Raw genomic sequence first — 20,713 nt, forward strand, 5'->3', positions numbered from 1 at the left:
TCTCTTTTGCTCCCTTTTAAGTAGTGCATTGTATTCATTACCTTCAAATCCACTGGAATCATTACAGAATCTATGGAATTTTGGAAGTTAATTACCAGTGCATCATCTACCTCTATAGCCATCTCCTTCAACACAGAGATATAGATCATCAGGTCTTACAGACTGATCAACTTTTAGCCCCACTGACTTCTCTACTGCCACCTTCTTACTTGTTCTAATTTCCTTTAATTCCTCACCATCATTAACTACTTGAATCTTTAGTTTTGCAAGTTTTCTGGTATGCTCCTCAATGAAAACAGACAAAGTAATCATTTGGCTTCCCTACCATTTCTCTATTCCACATTATAAATTTTTCCTGACACTGGCTATTTTGGATCTACATTAATTTTTAATCAAACATTTGCTTTTTAAATACTAAGAACACATTTTGCAGTCCATTTTAAGTTTTTTTTTGCTCGATTGCATTCATATTTTATTCTCCCTTTCACTATCAATTTCTTAATCCTCTTTTGTTGTATTCCACAAACCTCCCAATCTTCAGAATTATTGCTATTTCTGGCAACATTTTATACCCTTTTTTAAAATATTACAAAATCCTGAATTTCCTTTGCAATCCACATGGTGATTGCCTTTATGTTGTTGCATCTTGAACGAGTATATAGCTGTTGCAAGTCATATAATAGCTCTTATATACATTACCTATGTACAAACAAGCCTTAATGTATTTTCCCAAACCACTAGCCAATCTGTGCCTTCATAATTACCTTTATTCAAATTTAACTCCTTGCTTCAAAATGAACTACCTCACTTCCAAATACTAAGTAAAATTCTGCTATTCTGTTGTCACTCATCCCTTTTGCAAGATTGTTAACTATTCTTTTATTATTACATAACACTAGATCCTCTAGCATGACTTCTAGTTGGCTCCTCTATAGCTCAATAAAACCATCCCTAACATACTCCAGAAACTCATCCTCTACAGCTTTAGTACTCAATTTGTTCGTCCAATCTTTAGGCTGACTGAATTTACCCATGATTACTGCCTATGCCACCAGCTTCTCTCAAGTCTTGATTTATACCATGTTCAGCGCTGCTACAATTATTACTTGTGGCCTTACAAATAACCAACCTCCCAATGTCTTCTGTTTCTTAGTTCCAGTGAAACAGATTTCACATTTTATTTCCAATCTGAGATCCTCCCTTACCAATGTATTGATCACATCCCTTTCGTATCCAGCTGATTTTCATTGTGTGTCCTTACTAAACGTCAAATATCTTAGAATATTCAGTTCCCAGTTCTGGCCTCCATGCAGCAACACTTCTGTAATGGCGATCAAACCATCAAGTTAGCTGACCTTAACTAAGATATTATTGCTGTAAACTTTGAGCTAGAAGTGGAGAGACAAAAGGAAGTAGTACTATTGATTGGTACTCAGCATCTATCCAGTGGAAAGCTCATGTAAAGATTGGCTAAGAACAGGTTTATACTTCGTGTTCTTTGGCATAACACGTGTCATATTCTCTAAACTCTGTTCCCACTAGTGTTGATTACCAAGCTTCCTTTCTTAGCAACCATTCTGATGTTGCATACAATTCTTTCCTCTAACTGAACAAAGTATTAATCATATAACCTCAGCAATTTATTCAACTCAAAGCTCAGCTTCTGGTCCCTTAACCACTTTATCTCAAAGTACACAAAATCCCCACTTTTCTAGCAGCATCCATCTTGAAGTCCACAGATCAATACCAATGCTTCTCTGACTGGCATCTCATCTTCCACCAATCTGAGCTCACCAAGCTCTGCTCCCCATATCCAAACCTACACCAAGTTCCATTCAACACATCTGTACTTGCTAACCTACATTGTCTCCTTCCTCGTCAACACTTAAACATCCTCATTCTTCTGTTAAACTTCCTCTGTGGTTTTACTGTATCCTCCTTCAGCTCCATAACCATCCAAGATTTCTGCAGTCCTTCAATCTTACGCCAGGTATTTATCTCTCCCTTTATCCCAATATCGATGGCCATGCCGACAGTTGGAACGGGCATCAAGCTCTGTAATTCCTCCACAAACATCACCATCTCTTTTAACGGAGACAAAGTGCTTCTTTGAAGCAATCTCCATAATTGAGCTTTTAGTTATCCACCTTAGTATCATCTTCTCAGGGTCAGTTTTTTGTCATTAGAAGTACCACAAGACAATTTACCACATCAAAGACATTGCATAAAGGCATTATACAGGTTGCTCCTGCTATAGTTGTGATTCTTTATGATTGACTAGCTTTCTGACATTCATCAAGAACTTTCATTTACATAATGATTTAATGTATTTAAACAATTGAAGTGGACATTCACAATAGGATTTAGAGTTTAAACTTGACACTGAACCAAATAAGGAAATAATAAAGTATTACGATATTATGAGGATATCAAGCTTAGTTAAATAAGTAGCTTTTAAGGAATGTAGTAATGGAGGAAGAGAGAGTTAAGAGGGGCAATGAGGTTATGAAGTTAAGAAAGGAACGCTCTCAGCTTTGGTTCGTGGCAAGTGAAGCCATGGTGATCTAATTAAAATTGGAGATGACCATGAGACCAAAAACAAAGTTGTATGAATACCTTGGATATTTGTAGGGCTAGATAAAATAATGCTGTGTTTTTATACGACAGGAAGGGGAATGACATGAAGATGACAGACTGGAGGGGAATAGTGTTGTACATATTGAGATTAAGTCTCAAGAATATAGATACATCCATTTTACTAAAACAAGTGCTTTGAAATTGCATCCAGCAACGGTATTCCCTTGCATCAAATCTACAGCAATGCTTCCTGACATATTTTTGTTACAGATATTTAAAACGGAAAGAACAAGTAAAAACAAAGCAAATCAAAGTTTATTCGTTGAAATACACTTTCCTTTCAAGGGTCAGCAATGACTAAAATCATCCCTTCGCTAACCTGTTTGACACAGATGTTAACCTTCAGGCTTTCACCAACTGAATAAGTAGTTTTTGGTTTTAGTAAATCACATGACAATCCCTTCATAAAAGATGCTCCCAACTTGAAAAGAAAAACCGACAGCAAAGAAAACAGAGGGGAACAGAAAACCTAAAAGTGTAAAAATAGGAGAAATGGAATGCAATGAAATTGAAATAATCTTCGATTGCAAGTAAGCGAAGGAGAAATTATGATGAAAACAGGCAACGCCTTTTTATAAACTTTTAAGCAAAATTGCATCAGCACTATTTGGTGTGAACTACTTTAGGTTTTGTGATTTTGCTTTGTAGATTTGAATTGATATTTCTGATAACTGGATCACAGATTTTCAGCATTGGTATATTAGGTGAAAATGTATAAATCTGGACAGCTCGGTGAACAGAAGATTCTCTGATCCTCTGAGCAAACAAAATGTTAAAAACTGGAATGGTAGTTTTAAGTTTGAAGTTTAAAGAACCCAAGTGCACTAAAATTTGTAAAAGCACATACATGAACATCACTAGTTGCATTACATCAACGTACACTAAATCACCACATGGACCACAACTCAAATTAACGACTTTAACATTCATAGTTTATCATTTTTACCTGCAGCCTTTTGTGAACCTTTTCTTCTTTTTAAAGCCTTCTGCAGAATCTCCTTCATGGTGACATTCATACTGTCAACTTGAATAAGGGAAAATCCACTCTGTGGTGCATTACTGCAATAAGAGAGGAATAATAAATCAACTCTAAGACAGCTGAACAAAATGTGGAACTTTAAGTTTATTAATTTCTACATTACATTGATTGGACTTAAACAGCTACATCTGGATTAAAACAATAGATCTGAACAGTTAGCAATATTTGTTTTTTATAGAGAATATACTTATTACAGAATCAAAGAACGGTCACAATATAAGAGGTCACCATTTGGCCCGTTGCGTGCATGTCCGCTCTCCAATTGTGCAATTGGCCTCATATCACTTTCCTCATAGGCGAGCACATTCTTCCTTTTCCTGAATATGCCTGCACCACAATTTTTGACAGTCCATTTCAGATCTTAACCACTCATGGAATCAAATGAGTTTCTTGCCATGCATCGAATGCTTTTCTTTCCTAATTACCTTAAATCTATGTCCTCTCCTCAATCCTTATACCAATGGGAACCGTTTCTCTCACCTACTCTGTCCAGATTCTCATGATTTAAAGTATTACCAATCCCCCTCTCAATGCTTTCTTCTGCAAGGAAATCAATTATAACATCACCAACACGTCTAGCTGAAGTCCCCAATCTCCGAAACAATTCTCATAAATCTAGAGTTCAGAGAAAGTTTTCAGTAACAGTACCAACAGCAAGTACTGGTTGAGTTATGAAGACACAAAGGTGGTATGTGACCAACACGTTTAAGATAGTAATTTTTTTTAATATTTCACTAAGAGAGGCTGAGCTGGATCTCATTCGAGCAGCGACAGAGGAAATTTGAAACCAGCACAGCTTCTTCAGCACTCTGATGATACACATACCGTCAGTGAGATCCAACAGGCCCTGGCTACAATTAGAATTCAATCATATTAAGTGTAAATTTCAGGTTCCAGGACACAGAGCCCAAGAAAAGGTCTTTAAAAAATGTTGTTCCTCACCTGTTCGGAAATATGATACATGCCACATAAGAGCTGAGTGTTAGAGACCTTGTACATATATTCATACCTTGCTACCAATACTTCTTGCATTTAAAAGTCTAGCTAACGCATCTAATGATCAAAATCAAGATCATAAACCAAATGTTTGTGGCCACTATTGCTGTAATGGACTATAGAAATAAGACAAGGAACAGGAGAAGATGAACTAGGAGAAAGTGAGGATTGCAGATGCTGGAGCACCAGAGTTGAAAAACGTGGTGCCAGAAAAACACAGCAGGCCAGGCAGCATCCAAGGAGCAGGAGAAGGAGAAGCCCTTCTTCAGGAAATAGGAGAAGATGGCCAATTGACCCTTCAAGCCTGCTTTGGTATGAACTAAGATCAGGGCTAATATTCTACATTGACTCCACCTTCCACACAGTCCCTACATCACTCAATGCCCATACTTCCCAAAGGCTCAATGACTGAAAATCCACGAATTCCAAGATCCACAACTCCACTTGAAAAATATCAAAGAAAACACAGAATCTCTACAGTGTGGAAGCACGCCATCAGGTCCACAAGGCATAGGAACAGAAATTAGGCCATTCAGCAGGTCTGCTCTGCCATTCAATCATGGCTGATAAGTTTCTCAACCCCATTCTCCTGCTTTCTCCTCTCAACCCATGATACTCAAGAACCTATCCATCTCAGTCTAAAATATATACAATGATCTGGCTTCCACCGTCTCTGTGGCAATGAATTCCATAGATTCACCACTCTTTAGCTGAAGAGGTTTCTCTTTATCTCCATTCTGAAAGATATTCCCTTTACTCCAAGGCTATGCCCTCAAGTCCTAGACTGTCCTACCAATGGAATTATCTTCCCAAAATCCACTCTGCCCAGGAGATTTACTTTTCTGTATGTTTCAAGTAGATGTCCCTCATCCTTCTAAACTCCATGAAGTATAAACCCAGAGTGCCCAAATAACCCTCATATGTTCAGCTTTTCATTCCTCGGACTATTCTCATGAACCTCCGCTGAACACACTCCAGAGCCAATACATCTTTCCTGAGATACAAGGTCCAAAACTGTGCACAATACTTCAAATGTGATCAGACCAGAGCCCTATAGAGCCTCAGAAGAATATCTCTGCTTTTATATTCAAGTCCTTGCAAAATAATTGCCATCGTTGCATTTGCCTTCTTAACTGCTGACTTAATCTGCAAGTTCACCTTGACAGAATCCTGGACTAGAACTCCCAAGTCTCTTTGCACTTCAGATTTCTGAAGTTTCTCCCCATTTAGAAAATAGTCCATACCTCTATTCTTCCTAAGTGCATTACCTCACACTTTCCCATGTTGTTCTCCATCTGCCACTTTTTTGACAACTCTCCTTACCCAAATGCTTCTGCAGCTTCCCTGCCTCCTCAATGCTACCTGTCCCTCTACCTATCTTTTTATCATCTGCAAATGTAGCCAGAATGCCCTCAGTTCCTTCATCTAGATCTTTAATGTATACAGTGAAAAGTTGTGGACCCAACACTTTTCTTGCAGAACACTATTTGTCACTAGTGGCCATCCTGAGAAGGACTCTTTTCTCCCCACTATCTGCTTTCTGCCAGACAGCCAAGCATCTACCCATGCCAGCACTTTGCCTCTAACATCATGGGTCCTTACCTTACTCAGTAGCCTCCTGTGCAGCATCTTGTCAAAGGTCTTCTTGAAGTCCAAGCAGATAACATCCAATGACTCTTCTTGGTCTAACCTGTTCATTATTTCTTCCAAAGAATGCTAGCAGAATTGTCAGGCATGACCTCCCCTTGAGAGTACACACTGACCCTCTGAAGAGGATCGCACACAGAACCACCCAACCCCAACCCTGCAGCCCTGAGTTTCTCATGGCTATCCAAATAGTCAGCACATTCCTGGACAATATGGGGCAATTAAGCACGGCCAATCCACCTAACCTGCACAACTTTGGACTGTGGGAGGAAACCAGAGCACCCAGAGGAAACCACAGAGACAGGGAGCGAATGCACAAACTCCAAAAGACAGTTGCCAGAGGGTGGAATCAAACCCAGGTCTCTGGCACAGTGAGGCAGTACTGTGGAATGGAAATTTGAAATACAGTAAATGATATTTCCACTTCAGGGTGGGCAGGAAGTGATACTGGTAGTTTTTGATTTACCAGAAAAAGTCATCAAGGAGGACCCTGTGTACGAGGAATAAGCAAACATCCAGATATCCGATAAAAAGGCAAGCATATCTTGGATCCATGTGAGTACCCAAAGCAATATCCATTATTTAGAGGAAATGAATGGAGTTGAAGGTGTTGTGTTGTTCAATGTGACAACAAATTTAGCCAGGCAGAGGAGAGAGACTAGTGAATACGAGGTTAGTTGGGCCTCCTATAAGACATAAGAATTGGAACAAGAATAGGCCATGAGGCCCCTCAAACCAGGTCGGCCATTTAATAGTATAATTGGGGGTGGCTCAATGGCTAGCATTGCTGCCTCACAGGGATCAAGGTTCGATTCCACCCTTGGGCAACCACTTGTGCGGAGTTTGCACATTTCTCCCGTGTATGCGTGGATTTCATCTGGGTGCTCTGGTTTCATCCCATAGTCCAAAGCTGTGCAGATTAGGTGGACTGGCCATGCTAAATTGTCTAGTGTCCCAGACTGTGCAGGCTATGTGGATTAGCTATGGGAATGCAGGGTTACAGGGATAGCATGGGGGGGGGAATTGGTCTGAGTGAGATGATCTTCAAAGGGATTGGTGTGGATTTGATGGGCTGAATAACCTTCTTCCACACTGTAGGGATTCTATGGTCAATCCAATCCTTTTCAGGTCCATTTTCCTGTTCTTTCCTCAAAACCCTTAACACCCCTACTGATCAAGAATCTATCTCAGCCTTAAATGTATACAATGCTCTGCTCCCACAGCTCTCTGTGGCAAAGATCTCCAAAAACACTTGGCAAAGATTCATCCTCATTTCAGTCTTAAATTGGCACCACTTTATTCTGAGACTATGTTCTTTGGTCCTGGACTCTCCCAATGGTAGAAACAGCATTTAGTTGAAAATGTGTTGCTGGTTAAAGCACAGCAGGTCAGGCAGCATCCAAGGAACAGGAAATTCGACGTTTCGGGCATAAGCTCCTGATGAAGGGCTTATGCCCGAAACGTCGAATTTCCTGTTCCTTGGATGCTGCCTGACCTGCTGTGCTTTAACCAGCAACACATTTTCAACACATTCCTGATGAAGGACTTATGCCCGAAACGTCAAATTTCCTGTTCCTTGGATGCTGCCTAACCTGCTGTGCTTTAACCAGCAACACATTTTCAACTGTGATCTCCAGCATCTGCAGACCTCACTTTTTACCAGAAACAGCATTTACTCCATTAAGCCACTTAAGAATCCTACATGCTTCATTTCTTTCAAATTCCAATGAGTAGAGTACCAACCTGTTTAACAGTTGCTCATTAAACAATCCATCTATACCAGAGATCATCCTAGTGAGCCTTCCTTGAACTGCTTCCAATGAAGAATATCTTTCCTTCAATAAGAGGTTCAAAACTATTCACAGTACTCCAAAAATGGTTTCATCAGCACCTTGTGCAGTTGAAGAAAGACTTTCTTAATCTTATACACCTTAAAGTAAGGGTCAAAATTCCATTAGCCTTCCTGATTACCTGTCATACCTGTATGTTAGCTTTCTGTGTATCATGTACAAGTACCCCCAAGTCCCTCGTCTTGGAGTTTTTCTGGGAAAGAAATTGAAAAAGCACTTATCATTCTTGTGGAAAGTGATGGTTTAGAGGAGGTGGACATCCATATTGAAAAGGAGGTACTTAGGAATCGGAATATGCAGGTGTTTGAAGTGAAATAGGCATTCGAAAAGCCCTGCACATAGGTAGGATCAGACAGGTCAAAAAAGGAAAGTGAGTCGAGATAGAAAGAAATAAGTTCAGTAGAGCAGGAACAGGCTGATCCGATTGATTGATCAGTTTATGGATTTTGCAAAGATGGAAGATATGTGTCACTCAACTTTGAAGGACCATCAGTCTGGAGACTATGGATGGAAGATTTCTCGATAACAAGCCAGTAGATACAAAAGCTTGAAGTATAATAGTGGGGGTAAAGTCTTGTTTGGGAGGATGCAGATGGGTCTGGAGGAAGTATCAGACAGATACCAACTGTAAAACTGTCAGAAATACAGAGACTCATTTGAATTTTACTTCTACATTGAACAGCAGATGAGTAGTCAAGTATAACAGGTATCAAGAGTTAAAAGTTGCCTCAAGTCATTTGAATAATACTAAGAAAGTCAGCAAGTCACTAGTGAATGATTAAATTATAAAATTCTATTTTAAATTGTAGTCAAAAAAGCTGCTTTGGATCTTGGATAGCTGAAACTACAATCATTTGTGGTGCAACAATCATGCAGTTGTCAGCTGCATGCCTTGATACTAATGAAACTGCATCCACCCACTCCAGAATTTAAAACAGAACAAAAAGTGAACAAGACTGGGAATTTGTCAGACCAGCTGTTCTTGACATCCATTTAAGATTGCAGCTTGGTTCTTCTTTATTCATTTGTGGAATATGGGCAGCACTTATTGCCTGTCCCTAGTTGCCCTTGAGAAGGTGGTAGTGAACTGCTGCAATTCATGTGCTGTCGGTTGACCCATAATGCCATGAGGGATAGAATTTCAGGATTTTGACTCAGTGACACTGAAGGAATGGAAATGTATTTCCAAGTCAGAATGGTAAGTGGCTTGGAGGAAAACTTGCAGGTGTTGATGTTCCCATGTATCTGATTCCCTTATTCTTCTAGATGGAAACGCTGTGGGCATGGAAGTTGCTGTCAAGGATCTTTGGTGAATTTCTGCAGTGGATCTTGTAGATCGTACACACTGTTGCTACTGATCTTCAGTGGAGGGGGGACTGGATGCTTGCGGATGTGGTGCCAATCAAGCATGCTGCTTTGTCCTGCATGGTGTCAACTTTCTTGCATGCTGTTGGAACTGCACCCATCCACTAAAGTCAGGAGTATTCCATCACACTTCTGACTTGTGCCTATAGTTGACGGACAGGCTTTGGGAAAGCCAGGCCATGCCTTACTTGCTGCAGTATTCCTAGCCTCCAACCTGCTCTTGTAACCATTGAGTTTTTGCAGTGATCTTTTTGGTCCATGGATACCCAAAAGCTGTTGACAGCAGTGGCATTCAGTTACGATAACACCATTGAATGTCAAGGGATGTTGGTTAGATTGTCTGTTATTGGTGATGGTCACAGTCTGGCATTTATGTGGCATGAATGTTACTTGCCACTTGTCAGTCCAAGGCTGGATGTTGTCCAGATCTTGTTACATTTGAACATGAACTGTTTTGGTATTGGAGGAATCTTGAATTGTGCTGAACATTGCACAATCATGAACAACATCCCTACTTCTGGCCTTATGATGGAATGAAAGTAATTGATGAAGTGTCCTGAGGAACTCCTGCAGAGATGTCCTGGAGCTGAGATAACTGATCTCCAACAACAATGATCATCTTCCTTTGTGCCAGGTATGGCTCCAAATAGCAGCGAGTTTGCCCACTGATACCCAGTTTTGCTAGGGATCCTTCATGCCATACTCAGTCAAATAAGGCTTTGATATCAAAGGCTGTCACTTACACCTCAGCTCTGAAATTCACCTCATGTTTAAACAAGACTGTGACAAGATCAATAACAGAGTGGTCCTAGTGGAACCCAAACTGGGCTTTGCTGAGCAGGTTATTGCTAAGCAGGTGCTGTTTGATTGCACTTTTGATGACATCTTCCATCACTTTACTGATAATCAAGAAGAGACTGATGGAGACATTAACTCGTTGGGTTGGATTTGTCTAGCTTTTTACACACAGAGCATACCTGGGCAATTTCCCACATTGCTGGCTAGATGCCAGTATTGTTACTGTACTGGAACAGCTTAGCTAGTGAGCTGCAAGATCAGGAGCACAAGTCTTCAGTACTATTGCCACAATGTTGAGAGGGCTCAGCCTTTGCAGGATCCACTGTGTCCAACCGTTTCTTGATATCATGTGGATTGAATCAAATTGGCTGAAGACTTGTATCTGTGATACTGGGAACCACTGAAAGAGGCCAGGATGAATCATCCATTCGGAACTTCTGGCTGAAGATTGCTACAATTGCTCATCTCTTGCACTGAGGTGTTTGGCTCATGAAGAGGGGGATATTGATGGAGCCTCCTTCTCCAGTGAATTGTTTAATTGTCCAACACCATTCACAAATGGATGTGGCAGGACTGCAGAGCTTAGATAAGAGGAGGCAATAGCGCGATTAATCCAGAGACCCAGGTAATATCCTGGGCACCTGGGTTCAAATCCTGCCATAGCAGATGGTGGAATTTGAATTCAAATTTAAAGAAATCTCAATTTGTCCATTGCCAATTGTCAGAAAAATCAATCTGGTTCACCAATGTCCTCTCAAGAAGGAAACTGACATCCTTACCTGCTACAGCCTACACTGAAACTATGAATCAGGTGCAGGGAAAGTGGAATAATGCAGACCTTGGTATAATTTTGGTGGCATCGACTTTGCAGGCCAAACAACCCATTCTGTACTCAACAATTTTATGATGGTGAAATTGAATTCAGCAAAGATCTGGAGTTAGAAGTAAGCCCATTGATGAATATTTAACCACCAATGATTGTTGTAAAAATCCATCTGGTTCACTGATCTACTCTAGGGAAAGAAATTTGTCATCCTTATCTACTCTGACCTAATGTTACTCCACACTGACAGCAATGTGGTTTACTTTCAATCATCGCCTGAACTTGCTTTGAAAGTCACTTAGTTGCATCAAACAGCTATGAAGTCTCCACAACAAACACTCAATATCAACTGAGACACTGGAAAGACGGCACTCATCACAGCCTTATCCACTCTACAAAGTCCTCCTCACCAAGATCTGGGGGCTTCTACCAAAGTTGGAAGAGCTGCCCCACAAACTAGTCAAGCAGCAGTCATACTCACAGAATCATATTTTACATACAATGCGTCAAGCACCATCACAATCCATGTATCATCAGAAGCACACTAAAAGTAACGGCACAGTGATATACAATCAGGAAGGTGTTGCCCTGGGAAATGTCAACATCAACTCCAGACAACATAAAGTATCATGGCATCCAGTCAAACACAAGAAAACATATTAGGGAATACCATCTATTGCGACTCTTTGACTGATAAATAGGTATTACTTCACATTGAACAGCACTTGGGAGGATACACTGGGGATGGCAATGTGAGGTCATCTTTTAATTTCATCACAGGTAGTGGCTAGGTAGTATCATTATTGATTGAGCTAGTTGAGTCCTAAAGGTTATAGCGACCAAGCTATGTCTACAGCAGGTGGTACAGGAATCAACAAGAGAGAAAAAAAAACGACTTGTCTTGTCCTCACTAATCTACCTGTTGCAGATGCATTTTCCTCACCAATCTTGTTGTCACAGATGCATTTGTCCAAGATAGTTCGAGTACAAATGACCATTCCACAGTTCTTGTGGAGACGAAGTCCTGTCTTCAAATCGAGAATACCCCACATCATGTTGTGTAGTGCCGTAACTGTGCTAAATGGGACAGACTTCGAACAGATATTGCAACTCAAAACTGGGCACCCATCGCATGAACCATAACCACAGCCTGCAATCTCATGGCCTGATATTTATCCTCACCATCTGGCCTGAAGATCAGTCCTGCAGTGCGGGAGGGCAGCTTGTAAAATACAGGGTTCAACAATATCACAACTGATGGATCGGATCTAAGCTGCTATATCTTTTCACGGCAGACAACTAAATCACAATCGGGAAGTGGGATTCCATAAATATTACCACCTTTAAAAATAGGGCAGGATAATACAAAAGTGCAAAAGACAAGTTTAAAGTATGTTGAGTGGATGATCCATTTTGGTTTTCTTCTGAGAACCCCAGTTGTCAGTCTTTAACCAATTGAATTAATTCCACATGGTATCAAGAAAATGGCTGAAGACACTATATATTGCAAAAGTTATAAGCCTGACAACATGGCAGCAATAATACGAAAGTGCTAGCTAAACTATTTCAGTAGGGTTGCAACACTGGGATCTTCCAGATAATTTGGAAAACTGCTAGGCATATCTTATACACAAAAAGCAGGATAACCGCAACCTGGCTAGCTATCATCACATCAATCAACTGTCAGTCATCAAAGTTTTCGAAGGGATCATCCACAGTGCCACTGTAGCACTTGTATACGAATTATCTTCTCACTGAGATGCTCAGCTTAGTTTCCTCCAAGGCCATTCAGTTCCTCAGCTCATTATAGCCTTTGTCCAAACATGACAAAAAAAAGGAGCTAATCTCGAGAGGTAAAGTGACTGTGACTACCCTTGACATCAAGGTACCATTTGACTAAATAAGGCTTCAAGGAACTCTTGCAAACTGAAATCAATGGGAATCAGGAGACAACTCTTCACTGGTTGGATTCATTTGTGGACAAAAGATGATGGCTGCAGTTGCTTTAGGTCAATTATCTTACTCCCAGAACATCCTCAGGATAGTGTCTGAGGCTGAACCATTCTAAATGGCTTAATTAATAATATTCAATCCATCACAATGTCAGAAGTAGGGATGGTCAATGAAGTCTGCACAACTTGCAACTTCTGAGATATTGAAGAAGCCTGTATACATATGCAACAAGATCTGGAGAACAACCAAGATGGAGCTAATAAGTGGCAACTAACAATCACATCACGTGAGTACCATCTCCGGTAAGAGAGAATCTAAGTATTGCCCTTTGACAAACAATGCCATTACCATAATTGAATCTGCACTAATAAAATATCCTGTTTCACTGGAAACAGAACTGAAGCAGCAAAAGACATACTGAAACTAGACTACAAGAACAAATCAAAGCTAGGAATTTTGCAGCAAGTAACTCACATCTATCATCTACAATGCACCAGTCAGAAGTGTGATGGAATGTTCTCCATTTGCCTTCAGCTCCAACACTGAAGAATCTTAACACCATTATCAAAGACAAAGCATTCCAATTGATTGCTATCCCATCCACCACCTTTAATACTCAATCTCTTCACAATCTACACCGAGGCAGCCATGCATATCATCTACAAGGTGCACTGGAGCACTTGTCGAAGCTTTATCGATAACACCTTCACAATCCGTGATATCTAGCACAGGGGCAAGGACTGGGGGCACAGATGCGTGGGAACATCATCACCTGCAAGCTTCCTCCAAGCTCTATACATACATACATACACACACACACACACACACACACCCTTGACTATATTGCCATTCCTTCACTATCATCCTTCACTGGGTCAAAATTGTAGAAATCCCTTACTAACAGCACTTTCATTGTATCTATACCCCAAGGACTACAACAGTTCAGGAATACTACTCACCATCACTTCCTCTAAGGTAATTCGAATTGGACAATATATGTTGGCCTACCCAGCGGTACCTTTCAACATTCCCTTGAATAATTTTTTTTAAAATAACCCATTTCTTAAGCTGCTAAATTCAGATTTTTGCATCTACTCAGTGCATGGGGCAAACCCCTCTGTCCTGTAGCACATGCTGACACTTTCTTATACTCATCATTTGTTATCCTCAAATTTTCAATCTGTTCCAATATGATCCACTTGTAACTAACCTTAAAATTAAGGCAATATAGGTTGCCTCGCAAAGACAAGCAAACATTTAAGACACACCACATAAAGCAAAACCTTTGCACAAACAATAAAGGTGACCACCCACACCAGCTATTCACTTTTACATTCAATGTGAAAGTCAATACCTGTTTTTGGAGGAACTTTTCAAGGTTTCAGACGTCACTTCGATGCCAAAATCCACAATACTTATGGTGTGGAGGGAGGGGAAGTTAACGCATTTAGGAAAATAATTTTGAAAACACTTCTTTAAAACTTAGCTTAAGAAATGATTAATTCATGTAACAATACACAATTATGATTTTTTTTAGTGTCAGTAGTTGTTCAAGTTATATTCCATCATACTGTCATTAAATAGTTTAAAACACCCAATTAGAACAACAATTAAATTTTTAAGGGTATTTCAAACATCATCAAAGGGACTACAAAATTGAAAATCATTGTCAATTTCAAAATTATCAATTTTGGGAGGAGTTACCGTGTTGCCGCTGTCAGAATCTGAATGTCAGGGCTTCCCATCAAATCTATATATGCCCAACATTCTTAAACACAGGTCCGTTTCAGAAGACTAATAATAGTTAATAGTCAACAACACTCCCTGTCCTTCACAAGCCACCTCACACCCAAAAGATCCCTCTAGCAATCTTTACTTTGGATCAAATACGATGAAAATTAAACAGATTATACAAACAAAACGTCAATTTTTTTCACTTAGCCAGAAGCTGTAACTTAATACAAGATTCTCGTTAACGTGGGAATAAATCCATTCTGAACCACTAAAATTAACTAGATTCAAAATAGGTTTCCGACTTTATTGCAGGGTATCAAGGCTCCCTTATTTTTAAACCCTGTTTTGATCAGTTGCAACAATTCTTTTTTAAATTTTCCTTTTCTTAGCATCAAATTTCACATTCACTTAACCTTTATTCACCAGATCAAAAATGAAGGAGAACCAATCATAAACTTTTCGTCAATAAGACAGACAGGCTTCAATGCCAAAAAAATGTAAAACCTGGAGTCCAACTCTGCAAAAACAAAGTGTTGGAGTGCTCTTTTTATTTCAGTTTTCCTGATCTGCAACTCTTTGTTTTACTTCAGTGTTTTAGTAATGGTGAAGTTTGCAGATCTTAAGTTCTCAGTGAATGCTGATGTTACCAATTGGTTTTATACCAGCCAGGGTTTCTGTAATTAACTACTGAGAAGAGAGCAAGTTATCAGTCCACATTGCCTTCTCTGTTTTTTGCACAAAAGCTACTGTGATATATTTAGCGTTATCAATTTTTGAGAAGATTTGTAGCTTTTCCAGTTTTTTTTTCTCATTTCTGGTTCTTTTTTTCCAAGGGAAGGTAAATAGGATCTAAATCAATGTGTTTATTGATAGAGTTCTGGTGAGAATGCTATGCCTCTAAGAATTCTCACATGTGTCTTTGTTTCGCCTGTGTTACTTTGCAGATTCTAGCATCTGTGTCATTGTTTTATTCCAAGCTGGATAGTTGGAGGCAACCTTTCATCCCTAAACGTGCTGTCATCATGCGAGTCTGAGCAAATTAAGAATGCAAAATTTCTTGATACCTCAGTCTCACAGCTAATTGATTAAAATCTTAATTCAAAGGTAGCAGATTTTCAATATTCCATGTAAGTTACCTGGACTTGTCAGGTCTTCACAGCATCTATTTCTGGTCAACAGTGCCTTTTTAAAAGTCAGCTTTTGTCCATCAAAATCTCAAATGTTAAAGTCAAATGATGGAAGTTGAATATTGATAACCCATTTTCAATACAATTATTCCACTAAACACAATGAGCATTTTGAATGTCTTCTTGCTCTTCATGTGGCTGACTAGTCATAGAGTCACACAGCTTGGAAGCAGGCTCTTCACTCCAACCAGGACATGCTGACCCTAATTCCAAATTAAACTCTTCCCACCTGCTTGTGCTTGGCCCATATCCCTCCATACATTGCATATTCATGGACTTATCACACGAGCCACTCTTTTCTAAAGAAAATTGCCCCTTGTCTTTTTTTAAAAATCTTTCTCTTCTCACCTTGCAGTTTTCAAGTACAGTTTTAACTTCAAAAGAAATTGTAAACTATTTCCTTGCTGCTTGCAGGTATTGTGAATCCTCACTTTTGCGTGACATGCTATTTTTAATAATGCAAAAGAAAATAGAAAACTTCGAAAATATTGTAATGTAATAACTGGACGAAAATTGTCCATTTCCCACTTAGTAAGCCTTATCCCAATTGAGAACATATTAAAAATGAGTATGACATATTAATATTGGGAAACATTTATGATAAGCTGTGAATTACTTTCAGCCAACAGTCTTTATTTGGATTTTAAACTTCCTTTTCCTTCTATTCTTCATTCTTGCTCCAATTCTAAATGGGTTTTTCAATTCAAGCATTCTCAAACACACTCAAGATGGAAATGTAATCAATGAGCTGCAAACTTCCCAACAGAACAATGTACCATCACCAGATTAAGCCAACAGGAGAAAGTCTCGGTGAACAGCATATTCACAACCAGCTTGGTGAGCCTAAACATAAAAGAGCATCTCATTTTGCCAATCTGTTGGGCGAGTTTACCATGGTCAAATCCTTCTCACCTAGCAGCCGACTGAGAACTGTCAAACTAATCATACATTATACTCTGTCACTGAATGTATGCTGCACCACTGCCATCATTTACATCAAGATCTGGAACTGATCCCAGACTGCTCATTGAAGGCAGGTTTACAAGCCAAACCACCATCAGAGTTCTCCTTGCCAGAGTTACAGAGACATTTGGAAACATTTATTTTTAAACTTCACTCTACATTAGTGCCCAAGTAAAAAATGCAGTAAGTGCATATGTTGCTATTTTATAAACCTTTCTGTACAAATGACGAAAAGGAATCTTCAAACAGACGATGGAAACAAAATAGGTGGAAGCCCTAAATTATTTTAACCACATTACACTACCTCCTATACGCAAACTGCTCAGACAAATCCAAGTCATTTGAATAGCGAAGTTTGAGCTTTCTAGTGTATCAGTTAAATGCAGTAAACATACTATCCAAAAAAACACAAGAATACTGTAAACTAAATATTCAGATTGCACGTGAAGTCTTACAATCCATTTTATGAGGAGTCACACAACTGTGACGATGCAAGTTTCATACTAATAATTGGGCGCTTTTATGTAGCCTCTTCCAGAACAATTCACAATCACCATTATAAAATGGGCGGCACGGTGGCACAGTGGTTAGCACTGCTGCCTCACAGCGCCTGAGACCCGGGTTCAGTTCCCGACTCAGGCGACTGACTGTGTGGAGTTTGCACGTTCTCCCCGTGTCTGCGTGGGTTTCCTCCGGGTGCTCCGGTTTCCTCCCACAGTCCAAAGATGTGCGGGTCAGGTGAGTTGGCCATGCTAAATTGCCCGTAGTGTTAGGTAAAAAGGGGTAAATGTAGGGGTATGGGTGGGTTACGCTTCGGCGGGTCAGTGTGGACTTGTTGGGCCGAAGGGCCTGTTTCCACACTGTAAATAATCTAATCAAAAAAACTGGTGGATTCAAGTGTCCATAATTTTAGAATATAGCTAATAGCTGAAAATGTGTTGCTGGAAAAGCGCAGCAGGTCAGGCAGCATCCAAGGAGCAGGAGAATCGACGTTTCGGGCATGAGCCCTTCTTCAGGAATGAGGAGAGTGTGCCAAGCAGGCCAAGATAAAAGGTAGGGAGGAGGGACTTGGGGGAAGGCCATTGGAAATGCGATAGGTGGAAGGAGGTTAAGGTGAGGGTGATAGGCCGGAGTGGGGGTGGGGGCAGAGAGGTCAGGAAGTAGATTGCAGGTTAGGAAGGTGGTGCTGAGTTCGAAGGTTGGGACTGAGACAAGGTGGGGGGAGGGGAAATGAGGAAACTGGAGAAATCTGAGTTCATCCCTTGTGGGTGGAGGGTTCCTAAGCGGAACCAACATACGGAACCGACTAATCCTGCACGGACTCCGGACTACATTCAGACCAACAAAAATTGGAACCAACCAGGACCAGTACCTACAACAAGTCCGAAGCCTCCAGCAACAGACCTCCCTCCAGATCCTCCGCTCCACGCTTGCAGCCATGCGCCGCCTCCCCCAAGTCCCTCCTCCCTACCTTTTATCTTAGTCTGATTGGCACACTCTCCTCATTCCTGAAGAAGGGCTCATGCCCGAAACGTCAATTCTCCTGCTCCTTGGATGCTGCCTGACCTGCTGCGCTTTTCCAGCAACACATTTTCAGCTCTGATCTCCAGCATCTGCAGTCCTCACTTTCTCCTAGAATATAGCTAATAGCCTAGTTTTCCTCAGTCAATCAAAAAAATTGTGCTGCACACATCAGCCTGGCATACAAAATGAAACTCATGCACTATCATGCTTAATTCAACCTGCAAGTAGTGGGTCAGATGTCCAACTAGGTTTTGGTGAGAATGCACTTGGAGTATTATGCAGAGTTTTGGTCCCCTTCTTCGGGGAAAGATGTATTGGCATTAAAGGCAGTTCAGAGGAGGGTCACTAGATTGATCCCAGGGATGACTAGTTTGTCGTATGACGACAGACTGAACAGTTAGGCCTATACTCACTGTAATTTAGAACAATGAGAGGCGATTGAATTGAGGTATTCCAGATGATACAAAGTATGGATAAAATAGACATGTAGCGATGCGCCCTCTTGTGGGGCATGATAGGACAAGCGGTCATAGTCTTTGGACAAGGGGTAGCAAATGTAAAACACAGTAGAGGATAAACTACTGTGAATTTGCTACCCCAATGCATGCTCAGTGAGTAAATTTAAGGAGGAGTTAGATAGATTTTTAATTGGTAATGGGTTGAAGGAATATGGAGAGAAGGCAGGAAAATGGGGGTGAAGGGCATATAAGCCATGATTGACTGGCAGAGCAGACTTGATGGGTTAAATGGTCCAATTCTGCTTCTAACTCTTATGAATTTATGAACTTAAGAATTTGTGCAATGCCTTTTGCTTCAAGTTATATTTCAGATTTACACAGGTAATTTCTGGAAGTAATAATGCTGTTGCAATGAGGCAGATTTGTTCTTAGTCAGCTGCCACATGTTACTTTATAACTTTTTCATTATGTATATCTAATATCTGCAGGTGAATATGAGGCACTAATCCAAACATAGGGTTCAGATAAGTAACACTTGACAAAAGCATTGTTCTGAGATTATGAGAGCATCTGAACCTCTTAATCAGATTACTTATGGGTTTTCATCATCATTATATGGATTATAACATCCCTAATTACAAATACTTCCTGCCAAGTGACTAGCAACATTGGATGACAGGAATATTTTCAGCATCAAGGCTTTTGCACTGAATATTTGTCATGATCCTATTATTCAAGGTTACTTGCATTAATACTTATAATACATGCACAGATGATCACAGGTTGAGTTGCAATTGATTACAGATGATTACATAAGTTATTGCAGATTGATTGAAGGCCCATGTGGTTACTCACACAGTAGAATTAATATTTGTGTTGTACTGCCTTCCAAATGTATGTTTCTTAAAGCATAATATCTAGGAACACAATTACAGTGCATTGAAATCCTAACATCCTCAACCCAAATTCAAATTCAGAGGACAACAAATATTTACAGGCATTTGTCTTTAACTAATATCAAACCTCTCAGACACAATTACTTTGAAGTGCAGTAACTAATGGGTACATGTGCTAGATTTTCTTGGCACAGAAACAATCTGCATAGAGTAATGACAATAAATAATCTATTTTTTGGTCAGAGTTGAGGAAAGGATGCTAATGAAGACACCAAAACAACTTACTGCTTTTCTTTTAATACGTCTTTAAACCTTTTACTACTCCGCATTGAAACAGACAAATATGCTTGGCTGATACAGACACAATCATGCACAGTAGCACAAGCCTAGGTTATGCGTTCATATGTAAATAGGCAGATTTCACCTTCAGAATGGAATTCTACTTCAATACCTAATTGAGGTTTCAGTGATAGAATGTTGAAGGGATCTCCATCAGTGGATGATTACAACTGACCTCCGGAGAAGAGATAATCCTTGCTGGTAACAGTTCTCAGTAAATATCACATTTGATGGTTAACTGAACATTTAAATAATGATTTATCTTCACATGCTTACATTATATTGCCCACAAATTAAAATAAAGAAAGACTCAAGTAGTCAAGACTGTAAAAAATACTATTCGCGTTGCTTTGGATGTGGATGTGGGCTCTTATCTGGAAGATAGCACCATGTGTGCATTCTGTCAATATTAATTCTGCACACCCATTCATTTTTCTTTTGATTCTTGACAATTGTTTTCAGATTCTTTAGATACGTATATTTCCTGGTATTTGAAGAACAGTG

At 39.9% G+C, this 20,713-nt stretch overlaps 1 protein-coding gene across 4 annotated transcripts in view; it reads right to left on the bottom strand.

Moving 5' to 3' along the window:
- mapkap1 (MAPK associated protein 1) overlaps nucleotides 1–20,713 on the bottom strand; it is a 332,586-nt gene that overhangs the window by 143,551 nt on the left and 168,322 nt on the right. For all 4 annotated transcript variants that reach the window (XM_060841424.1, XM_060841422.1, XM_060841423.1 and 1 more), the window contains one exon: nucleotides 3,584–3,696. In XM_060841424.1, coding sequence (XP_060697407.1) covers nucleotides 3,584–3,696 — 113 coding nt within the window. The remainder of the gene's footprint in view (nucleotides 1–3,583; nucleotides 3,697–20,713) is intronic.

Source organism: Hemiscyllium ocellatum, chromosome 21 (genome assembly GCF_020745735.1).
Source record: "Hemiscyllium ocellatum isolate sHemOce1 chromosome 21, sHemOce1.pat.X.cur, whole genome shotgun sequence".
In the NCBI taxonomy this organism is placed as follows: Eukaryota; Metazoa; Chordata; class Chondrichthyes; order Orectolobiformes; family Hemiscylliidae; genus Hemiscyllium; species Hemiscyllium ocellatum.